The sequence below is a fragment of the Apium graveolens genome, chromosome 5, assembly GCF_009905375.1.
Source record: "Apium graveolens cultivar Ventura chromosome 5, ASM990537v1, whole genome shotgun sequence".
Lineage (NCBI taxonomy): Eukaryota > Viridiplantae > Streptophyta > Magnoliopsida > Apiales > Apiaceae > Apium > Apium graveolens.
This window is the reverse complement of record NC_133651.1, coordinates 115484899-115498502: the sequence shown is the minus strand read 5'-3', so window position 1 is coordinate 115498502 and position 13604 is coordinate 115484899. Positions and strand designations below refer to the sequence as shown.

At 39.1% G+C, this 13604-nt stretch overlaps 2 protein-coding genes across 4 annotated transcripts; both read right to left on the bottom strand.

Annotated features, from left to right (window-relative positions):
- Positions 1-303: 303 nt before the first annotated feature.
- Positions 304-1680, bottom strand: LOC141660323 (uncharacterized). Its single transcript, XM_074467301.1, has 3 exons — positions 1370-1680; positions 483-1311; positions 304-378 (listed from the first exon to the last, which is right to left on the bottom strand). Exons 1-3 carry the CDS (start codon positions 1678-1680, stop codon positions 304-306), a joined length of 1215 nt encoding a protein of 404 aa, XP_074323402.1.
- A 4823-nt stretch (positions 1681-6503) lies between these two features.
- On the bottom strand, positions 6504-12330 carry LOC141724398 (BTB/POZ and MATH domain-containing protein 3-like). 3 transcript variants are annotated; one of them, XM_074526543.1, is made up of 5 exons: positions 11783-12329; positions 9899-10247; positions 8711-8981; positions 7088-7326; positions 6504-6702 (listed from the first exon to the last, which is right to left on the bottom strand). In XM_074526543.1, exons 1-4 carry the CDS (start codon positions 12154-12156, stop codon positions 7106-7108), a joined length of 1215 nt encoding a protein of 404 aa, XP_074382644.1. In that variant the 5' UTR covers positions 12157-12329; the 3' UTR covers positions 6504-6702; positions 7088-7105. The 3 variants fall into 3 exon arrangements, with proteins under 3 accessions (XP_074382644.1, XP_074382643.1, XP_074382645.1); XM_074526542.1 differs by lacking the exon at positions 6504-6702 and having other exon boundaries at positions 6898-7326; positions 11783-12328; XM_074526544.1 differs by lacking the exon at positions 6504-6702 and having other exon boundaries at positions 7114-7326; positions 8671-8981; positions 11783-12330.
- Positions 12331-13604: the final 1274 nt, after the last annotated feature.

Here is a 13604-nt window from a genome sequence, read left to right as displayed (position 1 = left end):
AGGAGTTTGTAGGTTCCTGGCCTGAGGACTTCTTTGATCTTGTATGGTCCTTCCCATTTGGGCATTAGTTTTCCAGTGTTTGTGGGATCTGATGATTCAGTATCTCGAAGGACTAAATCTCCAACTTGGAAGTTTTTGACTCTTGACTTCTTACTGAAGTGTTCTCTTGTTTTCTCCTTGTATTTTTCCATCCTTTCTACAGCCTGGTCCCGGACCTCATCGATTAGCTCCATATTTGTCCTCAGTCCTTCTTCATTTGCTTCTTCTTCAAAGTTTATTGCTCTGTGGGAAGGAGAGCCCACTTCAATAGGAAGCATTGCTTCTATTCCATAAGCTAGCTTGAATGGGGTTTCTCCGGTGCTTGTCCCTGGGCTTGTCCTGTAGGACCAAAGTACATTTGGTAGTTCTTCTGGCCATTTGCTTTTGCTTTCTTTGAGTCTTTTTTCGATACCTCGGAGCAGGATTCTGTTAGTTACTTCTACTTGGCCATTTCCTTGGGGATATGCCACTGATGATTTTTTGTACTTGATCCCGCGCTCCTGGAGGTAGGACTCGAACTCTGATCCAATGAACTGGGGCCCATTATCTGATACTAGGACTCGTGGTATCCCGAACCTCATCAAAATATTTTCCATGAACTTTATGCAGTCTTGTTGATTGATTGTCCTCATTGCTTTTGCTTCCACCCATTTTGTCATGTAATCAATAGAGACTAGTAGGTACATGAGGTCTCTTTTGGCCCGGGGGAAGGGTCCCATAATGTCAATACCCCAAACAGCGAAGGGGATAGGTGACAGGACTGAGGATGGCAGGACTGGGCTGATCCGGGACACATTGCTGAAGAGCTGGCATTCCTTGTACTTTTTGACGAATACTATTGCATCCTGCTGAATGGTTGGCCAGTAGTAGCCTTGTCTTATAATCTTATGAGTTAGGGCCTTTGCAGACATGTGGTCTCCGCATATCCCTTCATGTACTTCTGCCAAACAGTATTTTGCTTCTTCTGGGCCAATGCATTTCAGGATAGGAGATGAGAAGGTCCTGCGATAGAGTATTCCTTCTTCGAGGAAGAACTTTGCTGCTTTTGCTTTCAACCTTTGAGCTTTTCCTTTGTCTTCTGGGAGCTCCCATTTGTCCAAGTAGTTTATGAAGGGAGTCATCCAGTTTTGACTACTTTCTATCTCCAAGATCTCTCCGGATTCAATGGATGGTTTGTGGAGTTCTTCGAAGTAGACTGAGCAGTCCAGATCTGATGAGTTCCGGACTAATTTGGATAGGATATCTGCTTCTTCATTTTTCTTCTCGACATATCTGAAGGACTTGGTGGCTTGGAATTGAAGCTAAGTAGCTCTGAACCAGCGCTTGGTACTTCGCCAGAGTAGGGTCCTTTGCTATGTATTCTCCATTTGTTTGCTTGACCACTATCTGGGAGTCGCTGTATATTTTTAAGTCCTGGACCTTTAGAGTCCGGGAGAGCTTTAGTCCTGCGATCAATGCCTCATATTCTGCTTGATTGTTTGTTGCTGGAAAGTTGAAAGATATAGCTGTCTGAACCTTGAATCCTTCTGAACTTTTGAGTATGAGTCCAGCTCCTGACCTCTCACTTGTTGAAGAACCATCTACCTTTAAGGTCCAGGCTCCCGGGCTTGTTTCCTTTTTCGGCTCCTGATCCATGTCCATTGGTTCCGGATCTTGGTCTGGGAAGTTGCATTCGATTATGAAATCTTAAAGTGCTTGAGTTTTGATGGCAGTCCTGGGAATGAAGCTTAAGTTGAATTGGCTCAACTCCACAGCCCAATTAACAAGTCTTCCCGAGGCATCCGGCTTGTGAATAATTTTCCTTAGTGGTTGATTTGTCACTACTCTGATTTCCCTCCCTTGGAAGTAGTGCCTGAGTTTTCTTGAGGTTGTAACTAAGGCAAAGGCAAACTTCTCCAATCTTGGGTATCTTGTTTCTGCAACTTTTAAGACTTGGCTTACATAGTAGACTGGTTGTTGTGTTCCATTCTCCTCCCTGATTAGGGCAGCTCCTACGGCTTGTGCTCCTGCTGACAAGTATAAGTAGAGAGGCTCTCCTGGCTCAGCTTTAGTTAGGACTGGTGGCTGAGAGAGGTATGACTTGATTTCCTCGAATGCTTTTTGGCATTCCGGATTCCAGTTCACCTCTTTCTTGTTGGTTGCTCCTTTGAGTAAATCAAAGAATGGTAGGCACCTCTCTGCTAGCTTTGAGACAAATCTCCTGAGTGCTGCTAGGGATCCTGCTAGCTTCTGTACATCTTTTTGGGTCCTGGGAGCATTCATCTCCTGGATTGCTTTTATTTTCTCTGGATTGGCTTCTATTCCTCTGTTGCTGATCATGAATCCTAAGAACTTGCCTGCTCCTACTCCGAAGGTGCATTTCTACGGATTCAGCTTGAGTTGGTTCTTCCTCAGGTTGTCAAAGCACTCCTTCAGATCTTCCACATATCCTGGTATAGTTGCTGATTTCGAAATCATGTCATCGACATAGCATTCCAAATTTCTCCCAATCTAGGACTTGAATATCTTGTTCATGGCTCTTTGGTAAGTGGATCCTACGCTGGTAAGCCCGAAGGGTAGCATCACATAAGCATAGACTGCTCTGTGAGTTATGAATGCTGTCTTAGGAATGTCCTTCGGGTTCATCTTTATCTGGTTGTATCCGGAGAAGGCGTCCATGAAACTAAGCATAATGTGTCCGGAGGTGGCATCTATCAGTTGATCAATGTTTGCGAGAGGATACGGGTCCTTCGGGCATGCGTCATTCAGGTCAGTGTAGTCCACACAAATTCTCCATTTGCCGTTGGACTTCTTAACCATGACCACATTAGCTAGCCACTCCGGATATTTGATTTCTTTGATGATTCCTGCTTTGAGTAGCTTTTCTACTTCTTCGTCAATGGCTCTTTGCCTCTCCGAAGCAAAGTTTCTTCTCTTCTATTTTACTGGTTTTCTGTTGGGGTTGACATCCAAGCTGTGCATTGCTATGGACTCCGTAATCTCCTTTAATCTCCTCGACTCCTGTCGGGGTTGGGAATTTGATCTTGAGATGGGAGATTGAAGTTATCGCTTGCATCATGGTTAGAGCTGATCTGCCAATAATACCGTTGTATGAAGAAGGAGTATTGATCACATAAAATTTGATGACATGAGTCACTTGGTTAGGAGCGGATCCAAAAATGACTGGTAGATACAAAGTTCCTTGGATCAGGACTAAGTTGTGGCCGAAGCCATAGAGTGGGTCCTCTCGACATTCATTTGAGCGAACACTCCCTAACTGCATTCTATCCACTGTGTGCTTGAAGAGAATATTTACCGAGGAGCCATTGTCTATGAGCATTCTTCTTACTTCATTATCAAAGATGTCTAGAGTGGCAACCAAAGCTGCATTGTGATGAGGGTTGACTCCTTCGTAGTCCTTGCTGCTGAAGGATATCACTAGGTCTGGGAGTGATTGGATTGAGAGCACTTCTTCGCCGAAGTCCGGGCTCCGGGGTGGGGAGTAGGATCCACCTAGGACCACATTGACTACATTCTTTCCTCTCTTCTATGCTTCCCCTCTGTTATCCCGAACTAAGTACTTGTTCATGTTCCCCTTCTTCACTTGGTCCTCAATGAAGTACTTGAGTGATAAGCAATTCTCAGTCTTGTGGCCATGGGTCTCGTGGTAATCACATTGCCTATTATAAGGCCTGCTTTCCGGAGGAGTTTGTATTGGTTTAGGAGGATAATAGAAAGGCTTGTCTTTTACCTCTTTCAAGATTTCCTCCCGGGTCATGTTGAGAGGAGTCCAGTCCGGCTCCTGCTTTGGCTCCCGGGGCTGCTTCGCGGGTCCTGGGTCATTGCTTGACTCCTTCTTAGGACCAAGTCTCTGGAAAACCGGAGTAGTTTGTCTTTCTTGGCCTTGGTTGCTTTGCTTGAACTTCTTATCCTGATGGTAACCCCCTTTCGGTCGGTCATCAGTGTTTTTGCTCCTGGACCCCCCATTCCGGGTCATCCTCATTGCCTGGAGCACATCTGTTTCCTTAATGAATCTGGGTCCAGGTTTCTCCTGAAAATGCTTAAAGCTTCCCTCTCATCCAAACTTGAAACTTTATTGATTGCTTCCTGGAACCGGCGCATGTATGCAGAGAGGGACTCATTATCATGCTGCCGGATTGTCTCCAGGTGACACATGTGCATTTCGTGCGTTTTGTTTGCCCGAAATCTCCGAAGGAAGGAGGCTCGAAATTCCTTCCAAGAGTGGATGCTGTGGGAGGGGATTTTGCTGTACCATCTCTGGGCCCCCCCTTAAGAGTTGAAGCGAAGAACCTTGATTTCGTTAAGTCATTGTAAAAATATATCTGCGCTATCTGTCCAAAGTAGTTCAAGTGCTCCTCCGGGTCTCCTAGTCCATCGAAGGAGTCAAAGTTGTAATGCTTCAAGTTCCGCTGCCGGGGGATAGCTTCCAGGGAGTGGCTGAATGAAGTTAATGTTTCTCCGACCTCTACTCCTGAGTCTCTGTCCATCTTTCTCTGCAATTCATAGATCATATCTTTTAGGTCCTTCTGCCCCTCTTCTTCTTCGTCATCAGAAATCAGCTCTGGAGTAGGATCTCTCCGGTTCTTTTGCTGCTACACTTGGCCAGCTTTTCTTCTTCTAGCTGCATTCTCTTTTGGATCTTTAGCTCAAGCTTTGCTTCTTCTTCTTTCCTGATTTGCTCCCGGACTTCTTCCAACTTTCTCTGCTTAGCAGCTTCTGCTTCTTTTTTGCTTTGATCTTTTTTGCTTTTCTTCCCTTTGGCTCCAATTCGGTCGAACACAGACCTCTTTGATTGCTGGGAGTCCCCGGACTCCTCCGGTTCCTTCTCTAGTTCGGCTTCTTCTTGGAGTCGGGTCTGCTCCTGCCTATATAGTCTGATTGCTTCTGCTAGTTCTTCGCTTGTAAGGTTGGCCATGTGCTCTTCGGCTACTGGGACATTGGTGTACTTGTACTGATTGAGCTCTATGAGAGTCCTGGCATCCCTGGTGTTTACGATTCTCTCCACTACGGGAGTGTGTAGTGGTTGCTCCTGGAATGTTTCTCTCTCGACTCCTGGGTCAAGGGCCTGGGAGTGGTCCGACTCCTGGACCTGAGCACTAGCAGATGGTCTTCCAGAGGTATTCTTTCCTGTTCTTGCCATTTCTTAACAATACCAACAACAAATAACAACAATGTGCTACAGAGAATATCGGTCTAAGGTTGCTTTGTGAAATTTGTAGAAACTACCCAGAATAACAATAAACACTAACAAATAGCTTCCTGGGAGCAGTTTAAACAATTTCCTGAGACTACTCAACAATGTAGTGTACCGCAAATGCCATATTTAAACCAGAGCAAAAAGATTAAAACTAACGATAACTCACACAAACGTGGCTTAAATCAACAAAATGGGCTCACACAAATGTGGCCTAAAATAATGAGCACACACAAACGTGGCTGAAATAAACAACATTCATGCTTATGGAAGAGGTTGGTTGCTTAAGTTCTTACAAGAGTGAATAAATGGACTCTTTGAAGAGTTTGTTGATGAAGGTGAATCCAGGGGCACCGAGACCCAAGGATGGAGAGCCCCTCCTTCTAGCGCCAAATGATAATTGGCTTTTTGGGAAGATGAAGATGAAGATGAATATGAATGTAAGGTGGTTGTGTGTGTATATGAGTGTGAAAGAATTATTAACCCCAAAACCTCACCTTCTTGGGTTATTTATAGCCCAAGGGTAGGGTTTTGGGGTTGGTACCTTTAGATAATAGTCATTGGTTCTAGGAGCGGAGGACACCTGCCTGGAGTGGATGCTTTACACGTGTCAGTGCGGGACTGGCCGAGGAATGTTCTGAGGATCCTCTGACATGTGCCCTGATTATTCCCATGATTGATGTGTGACAGTTGTCCCCATCACGTGCCTGGGCCAACGTCTCACGTGCTGGGCTTTACCAAGGTTAGGCTTGCGGGACTGAACTGGTTAGGAGTGGTAGTGTGCGGGACTACTTCTCCCAGGAGTTGCGTGGAGTTAGAGCTATATGGGGTTAGGAGCCTAGGAATGGTCCTTCTAGGAGCTGTATGTACTATCAGTGACCATCTTTAATAGGACCAAGTAAACACAAATTAAAATTTTAAAAAGTAGATATTGTGCGCAATTTTTTTTTTTAATATTTCAATTTGAGAAACTCAAATCATGAACAAGTATCATATATAATAATTTTAAAAAAAAATAATCTTATAGGTAATAATTATTTTATATATTCTGTGTTATAATTTTAAAAAATGAAAATTATTTAATTATTAAATTAAAAATATCATTATAGAGTTATATTTTCCATCTACATGTCTAACATGTCTAAATTATAAGTCTGATCAACCCATCAACTTTCTTTCTTCATAGAATCATACCGACGTGTTGGTTTTATTCACTTGAGTTCTGGTTAGTGCCGGGTTAGAAGAAGCTAAAATTGTGTTATTACACTATAGCTATATAAGTCGGGTAAATAAATTGTCACTAATATTCAGAAAATTGCCTTGTTTGTAGAATGTAGAGTGCAGACTATGGCAAAAAAAAAAAATTAATTAGCCCAGGTCATCTTGCAATCCTGGGTCCGCCCCTGCATATCATTGCATTCCAAGCTCTTAGACGAGCAAAGTACATCTGTTGGGAATACCCAATTGGTCTGCGAAGGAACATCGAGAAAGATATCAGCCTAAGTCGCTTTAACAGCAGCTTTAGCTCTTTAACTCCTCTAATGTTTTTTTTGGAAAGATTGAATAGAACTTAAGCACTTAAATATCATTAAATAAGAAATGCAGGTAGAGCTTAACAGAATTAAGAATACCATGGCAATAAAACACACAAGACCAATAGGGGGGAAGTCTCAATTTCAAAATTTAATATATATATATATATATATAAACTGCATGTAGAACTTTAAAAAGCAAATGAAAAGAAAGGAAAGGAACCAAGTTAAACAAGGAAGAACAAAAATAAAAAAAAACCCTAGTACTGATGCTAGGCTGAACTAGTGTTTTGTTAGGATTATTACTTCAAATTTATGGCACCTTATAGGAACAAGGACCCTAGAGGCGCCTTCGCGTGCGCCTGCCATTAGGAATCCCAGAATCCACTGCTGCGGACCCCTCTGCAGCTACAGCAATTCCAATAATGCTGCTGCCACTTCTCTTACTAGCCACAGTTTGATTTCCCTTATCATCTACGAATGCAACGGTTTCCAGAAGCTCAGACAACAAGGACTGGCAACTTCCTTCTAGATACTTGAAGCCTTCCGATTGCATAACCTCTGCACAACATAACATGAAAACCTTGATGAGCTTAAGATAGTAGCACAAATATTACAAGAGAAAGAGAATCAAAGCTATGGAGCACAGGATTTGAAATGAGAAGTATCAATCAACACAGTTCAGGAATTTTCACTCCCAAAAAGTTGTACTTACAAAAATACTCTTTAACAATTTAACATAACCTCTATGCAAATTTTATTTTAAAATTAGAGCTGGGATACAATTCATATGTATGTGTAATACAGCTTCAGACTAATTCTCTTCAATTTTTTTGACAAAACTATCCAAATCATATTAAATAACATATTTGTAATGCGAAGAAACAGTCTAAATTAGTAGAAACAGAAATCACCGAGTACTACACTTCAGAAACAAACAAAGCCAACAAATATTAAAAAAGAAAAGAAATACACCAGCCAAGTATAATATATATTGGTGCACAGCCAATGCACTGTGCAGATTGAAACAACAATTATTAAAACTAGTTAATATCTTTCAATTTCATGACAGACCTGCTATATACTGCACATATATCAGGATCTGTCAAATACAGTTATCAATCTTAAACTCTGCTGTAAACAAGTGTCGGAGATTTAATCATTTGTCACGCCGTTTACGAGTCAAAGGACAATTAGACTAATGACGATTTATACAGGACGAACCTCGAGAAAACCACTAATCTCACTATAACCGCATCCCTGTGATGCATGGCACTGCCAAAAGACATTATAAAGACAAAAGGCCAGTAATACAAGGACCTAACCATCCAAGGTGCAAGAAATCCACCCCACCAGCCCGGCTTAAAGCCAATTAATACAGAAGGCCAGTTAATACAAGGACTTAACCATACAAGGCTCTTTAAAATGGCTTTACAGTAAGTAGTCAAAACGCCAACACTTACTTAAAAAAGCAGTAAAGAAAGTGTGATGCAATTTTTGTCATTTTGATAGGACATGAATGTGGGTAATGGAAAAACCAAGATAGTGTACATAGTTTAGAACTAGTGAACTACAGATAAATACTCTAAAGTAGGATATTCCAGGTCAGACAATATTTAGATACTTCCACTAATTACAAGTCCATGCAACACAAACAATGCTAAATCTTAATATCTCATGAATAATTCATGCAAATGTAACCATTTAGTCGTAAACTACTTCGTGTAGGCAATCTATGACTCCTTAAAGACATTTCAAGCAGATAATCGCCCTATGTCCTAGAAAAGTTTTAGCTAAGACATTTTACTGAGTGAATACGATGTCTCATATACGCTAGACATGCATATACTAGCATCAAGAGCAATTCAGTTAAGAAACTGTCAGAACACTAAAAATGAACATAACCTGAACAATGCACCGCTCAGATTCTATGGAGAACACGCACCTCCCAGATGTGCTGCAGCAAATTTTAAACAAATGGCCTTAAGATGTGAACATCTGTGCTGATCGGCCAGGGATAGAGTAGTCGCCACTGTTTCCTCAGTAATTTCTTCACACAACTTGGCTTCACATAATTGTTTAAGCCTATCTAGACCAAAACGATCTGAAGCTGCCAATAAATGGTGCAGAGTGACAGTAGATGAGCACATCAACGTTGAGCAACTATATTCTTGTAAATCCGGGAGCTCGTCTGAATAGATGAATAGTAGCATAGCCTGCAAAACAAATGTAAAGCTCAAAACCATCAATGTGCATAACATAAAATTTGCACAAAAGAATGTTAAGCACAATAACCCCGGTCTCATCAATCACCATCGGGACAGCCTAATAAACCTTACGTCTAATTCCAAAGTATCAAGGTGTTAATTTAAACAATAAATTGAAGTAGTTCTACATGTATACATGAGGTCAATGCCTAATCAACATTTTATATAAGCAGGCAGTCTGATTTATAAGACGGAGTGTTCATGTCTGTGCATGTAGTTTTGACAATTTCTACAAGTTTGCCATAAGCAGGCAATGTGCTTAAATGTGAAGGTCATGCTTCGTCTCTCATCATGGAATAATACCAATTCCGGTCATCACTTGCAATATCTTATGTAAAAAAATTATTTCTAGTTTTACTTTTGTCATTGTATATTCCAAACATAGATTTACCCCTAACATTTGTAATATAGATAATCAACGATATTTTTGGTATGCTAACCACAACCAGTGGGAACTGGGAAGTTTTTTAGGATACAAATAACAATCATCAAATTACTACTTGTACGAACAGCCACTCTATATATAAACTGAAACACACTGTTAAACTAAAATGCCTTTTAAAATTGATAAATGGAGATTGTATTATTATTTACAAATACCGGACCCACAAAAAATCTTACGATCAAAAATACAAAATAAAGAAGAAACTAATTGATTTCAGCCAAATAAAGAACCAAAAGTTTTTACTAAGAGCCTTAATACTCAACAGTCTTCTTCAATCATCTAGATACATTGATTAAATGTATATGTCATCTAGTTATTAAAGAACAATAGTACTGATAATGGAAAAATACCCATTTTGTGTTTTCTTAGTAAAACTTTTTTTAAATTAACTAAACAGAGGAAATTATATGAAGTTTGTTACCTTCAATATAGAAGGTTCGATATCTTCCAGGACTACTTTATCCATACTGGTGTCACCAACAAGTCCAAAAAACATAGCTCTAAACACTGGTGAGCGAGCAGCAAGTATCAACTTATGAGCTTTGAAGTTCTCATCTCCAACCTGAAAAACTATATCACAGCCAAGCTCAGAATCAAACAGGTGTTTTAGACCCTGTCCTATGTCTGATGGTGGTATGGGGATGTTGTAAAGCTTAGGTCCCTCAACGCGGTTCCTTACAACTCCCACCGTACAATGCATTGCTAAACAATCATCCCTAAGATAATCAGAAGTTTCTAGAGTGGCTCTCCTAAAGAACCGCTTGTAACCCCTGAAAAATACACAAAAATAAAAACCAAAATTGTTCACTTAACCACATACAAAAAGATGCAACTCAAATTAATCCCATTAGTTTCCATAAGAACTCTTATAAACTGAATGAATTACAACGAAACGAATACATAAATATTAATAGTAGTTGAAACACTTTTGTTTAAAATCAACACAACAGATCAATTAGTGCTTACAACACGAACCATTCAAGCTACCAGGGCTGAGCAAAACTGAACCGAAACCGAAAAACCGAACCGAACTGTACAATTTCGGTTCGGTTTGAAATTTTTAAAAAATTCCAGTTACTTCGGTTTTTCGGTTTGAACCCAAATAATATTGGTTCGGTTCGGTTTGTCTGAAAATCAATTCGGTTTAACCGAAATAACCGAAGTAGGAATATATATATTTGAATTATATTTTTTTATATATATTATAATATATTAAATATATGCAAAAGAACAGACACTGACACAGTCAACTAAAATGACCTAATTACCTAAATCTAACACAAAACTTATTCGACTGCTTCAGTTTCTACAGAATCCAGATATCAAATAATCCAGATCTACCCATTTCGAATGGTCGTAAGTTCAGGTTGAAATTGAAATTCCAATACTGGTCTTTTAAATTTATCATTGTTCTAATGAAAATTATAGCACTTCATTGTGATGTAGACCTCTTATATGTGCTCAGTCTGACTCCTTAATATGGACTAATATATTTACATAAATCTATGTCCTATATATGCTTGCTTGTTTAGTTTGATCTTAACTTTTCTTTACAAATCCTAAAGTCCTGTTGGTATATGTTAGTATATTACCATCTCTCTTTTACACACAGATTTCTTAAAGTAACTGTTTTAACCATCTCTCTTATACCCGGAAAAGTAGTATCAAGTTCTGTAAAGGTTCCTTAGATGAATGGTGTTGTGCATAGGTGAATTCTGTAAAGGTTTATTTCGGTTTTCATAAACCGAACCGAATATAACGAAATAATTCGGTTCGATTTTCGGTTCGGTTTATGCGGAAGTTCAGTTCGGTTCGACTTGGAAAAAAATATCACTTCGGTTTCCGGTTAATTCGGTCCGAATGCTCAGCCCCACAAGCTACTAACTATATCATAAACCTTATACAACACGAACCATATAAGCTACTAACGGATCATTCTAAGTTCTCTCTACTTGTAATTAAACAAATAACAAAGCGCATAAATATCATATCAAACCCTAATTCCACAAACCGGAGAAGATTTATGTACAGCACACGAACGACTAACATACAAATGTGACATCATCCACGACTAATTGGACTACGGAACCCTAATGCAGCTTAAATGAACAAGTAAATTTTATCAACTAATAACCTCAAACACAAACCCTTATTCATCAATCAAGGCGCATAACATAAACCGTACAAACAACTAACAATACATGCAAAATCAACAACGACTAATTCGACAATGAAACCGTAATTCAGCTAAAATTAACCGTAATTAACAATAACCGAAAGAACAAAACACTAGAAATTGGCATACCACATACTCCCACGATACTTAAGAGTATACGGACCGCCTTCCAGGGCACGATCAAAATGACTATGCACCTTATGCTTCCCTTTACCACTCTGATCCAACAATGTGAGCTCAAACAAAGCCCGAACATCAGTGCCTTCACTAGCCAACGCAATAAAAACGGAGACGTAAACAGAACTGTCCTCTACATTCTTGCCATCAGGGTAAAAATAAACGGCCCAATCATAACCGCCAACGGTGAAGATGTCACTGCAAATGTATTTACCGGGGCCCATTCCTTTGGCGAGGGAGTAGCCTCTGACGGTGAAATTGTGGGACCCATTGACGGTCTCGTTGATTGATTTAGAGCTGGAGTTGTTGTGATTGGTTGTGATCATGGTTATCGCATGTGGTGTAATTGGATTGAATTAAGGGCGTGTTTGGCCGGAGAGAAAAAGGGGGGAAGTGGTTTGGTCAGGAGGACTCTCTGTTTATGAAGGGCGTGAATGTTTGCAAGACTGATTGAGCTTTTTGTCGAGTGTTAATTGGGTGGTGGTTGCTGTTTTGAACCGTAACATTCCACAGCAGTTATGGAATTGGAGGTAATTAATTGGATTACCCGGGTAACATTACCAAACATTCGTTTTTAGATATTACACTTTATATAAAAAAAATCACAAATTTATAAAAAAATTAAGGTTTCTTCAAAAATAATTTATTATTGCAAAAATACATTTTAGAATCAAATCTGTTACACGTCAAAATCTGTTTGACTGTTTATGGACATGACAATTCGGATAACTAGATCGGTTTTAAATAGGATTTCGGATAAATCCACTTTCGGATTGGAATATATTTGGAGAACTTTTGAACCGGATTGAATATGATTCGATTTAGGTCCCATTCGAATTAAAATCGGGTGAAATTCGGATAGAGACTGGACAAAATTCAGTTCAAATTAAATTTAATTCAAATTTCGGATCATAACTTATTCATTTTTTTAAAATTTGTGGGATTTAAAATATCATCTTATCAAATATAGTATTTTTAATAAAATATAATGTACTTTTTTACAAACAAATATTATTAAATAAGTATTTTATCATTAACATAAAATTATTTTAAGTATGATTTTTTTATTTCGGGTCTTATTCGATTCAGATATTATTAGGTTTTTATCGGTTCCAAGCTATAATTGATCTAGTATTTCAGATCATTTTTGTTTAAAATTTTAGTTCCGGTAATTTTTGAATCTGTTTAATTTAGTTTTAAAATGATTATCAAATTATATGATTCAGATCTCAGTTTCGTGGATTTCGGTTCGATTTTTCGGATTCAAACCCATTTTGCTAGGTCTACTTATTGGTCGTTTAATGCTTGAAAACACTTAATTATCCGATTAGTACGAAATTCCAATCAAACGATCGTCGTTTAATCCGTTTTTCAAAACACCTATTTACGGTTAAGATGTTAATTTGTAAATTTTAAAATTTATTTAAGAAAAGTTTTCTATCGGTTCCATCTAGAGATGCACAAAAAGACCATCGGCAAAGGCTTTAAAAAGCCCGGTTGTTTTGAAAACGGACCAGACCGGGCTTTTTTAAAAATCGGGTCAGGCCGGGCTGGGATTCATAAGAAATATAAGACCTGTTTTAGGCCCGCGGGTCGGGCCAGATCAGTCGAACCAGGCTTTATCCGGGTTTTCTATTTATATATTAAAAAATATTTTAATATTTTATAAGTCGAATTATGAGTAGTTTAAATACTGGAGAAAATAATATCTTGATATATCATATAGAGTGGTTGAGACACTGAAATAAATAATTATTCTTTAATATAATATATA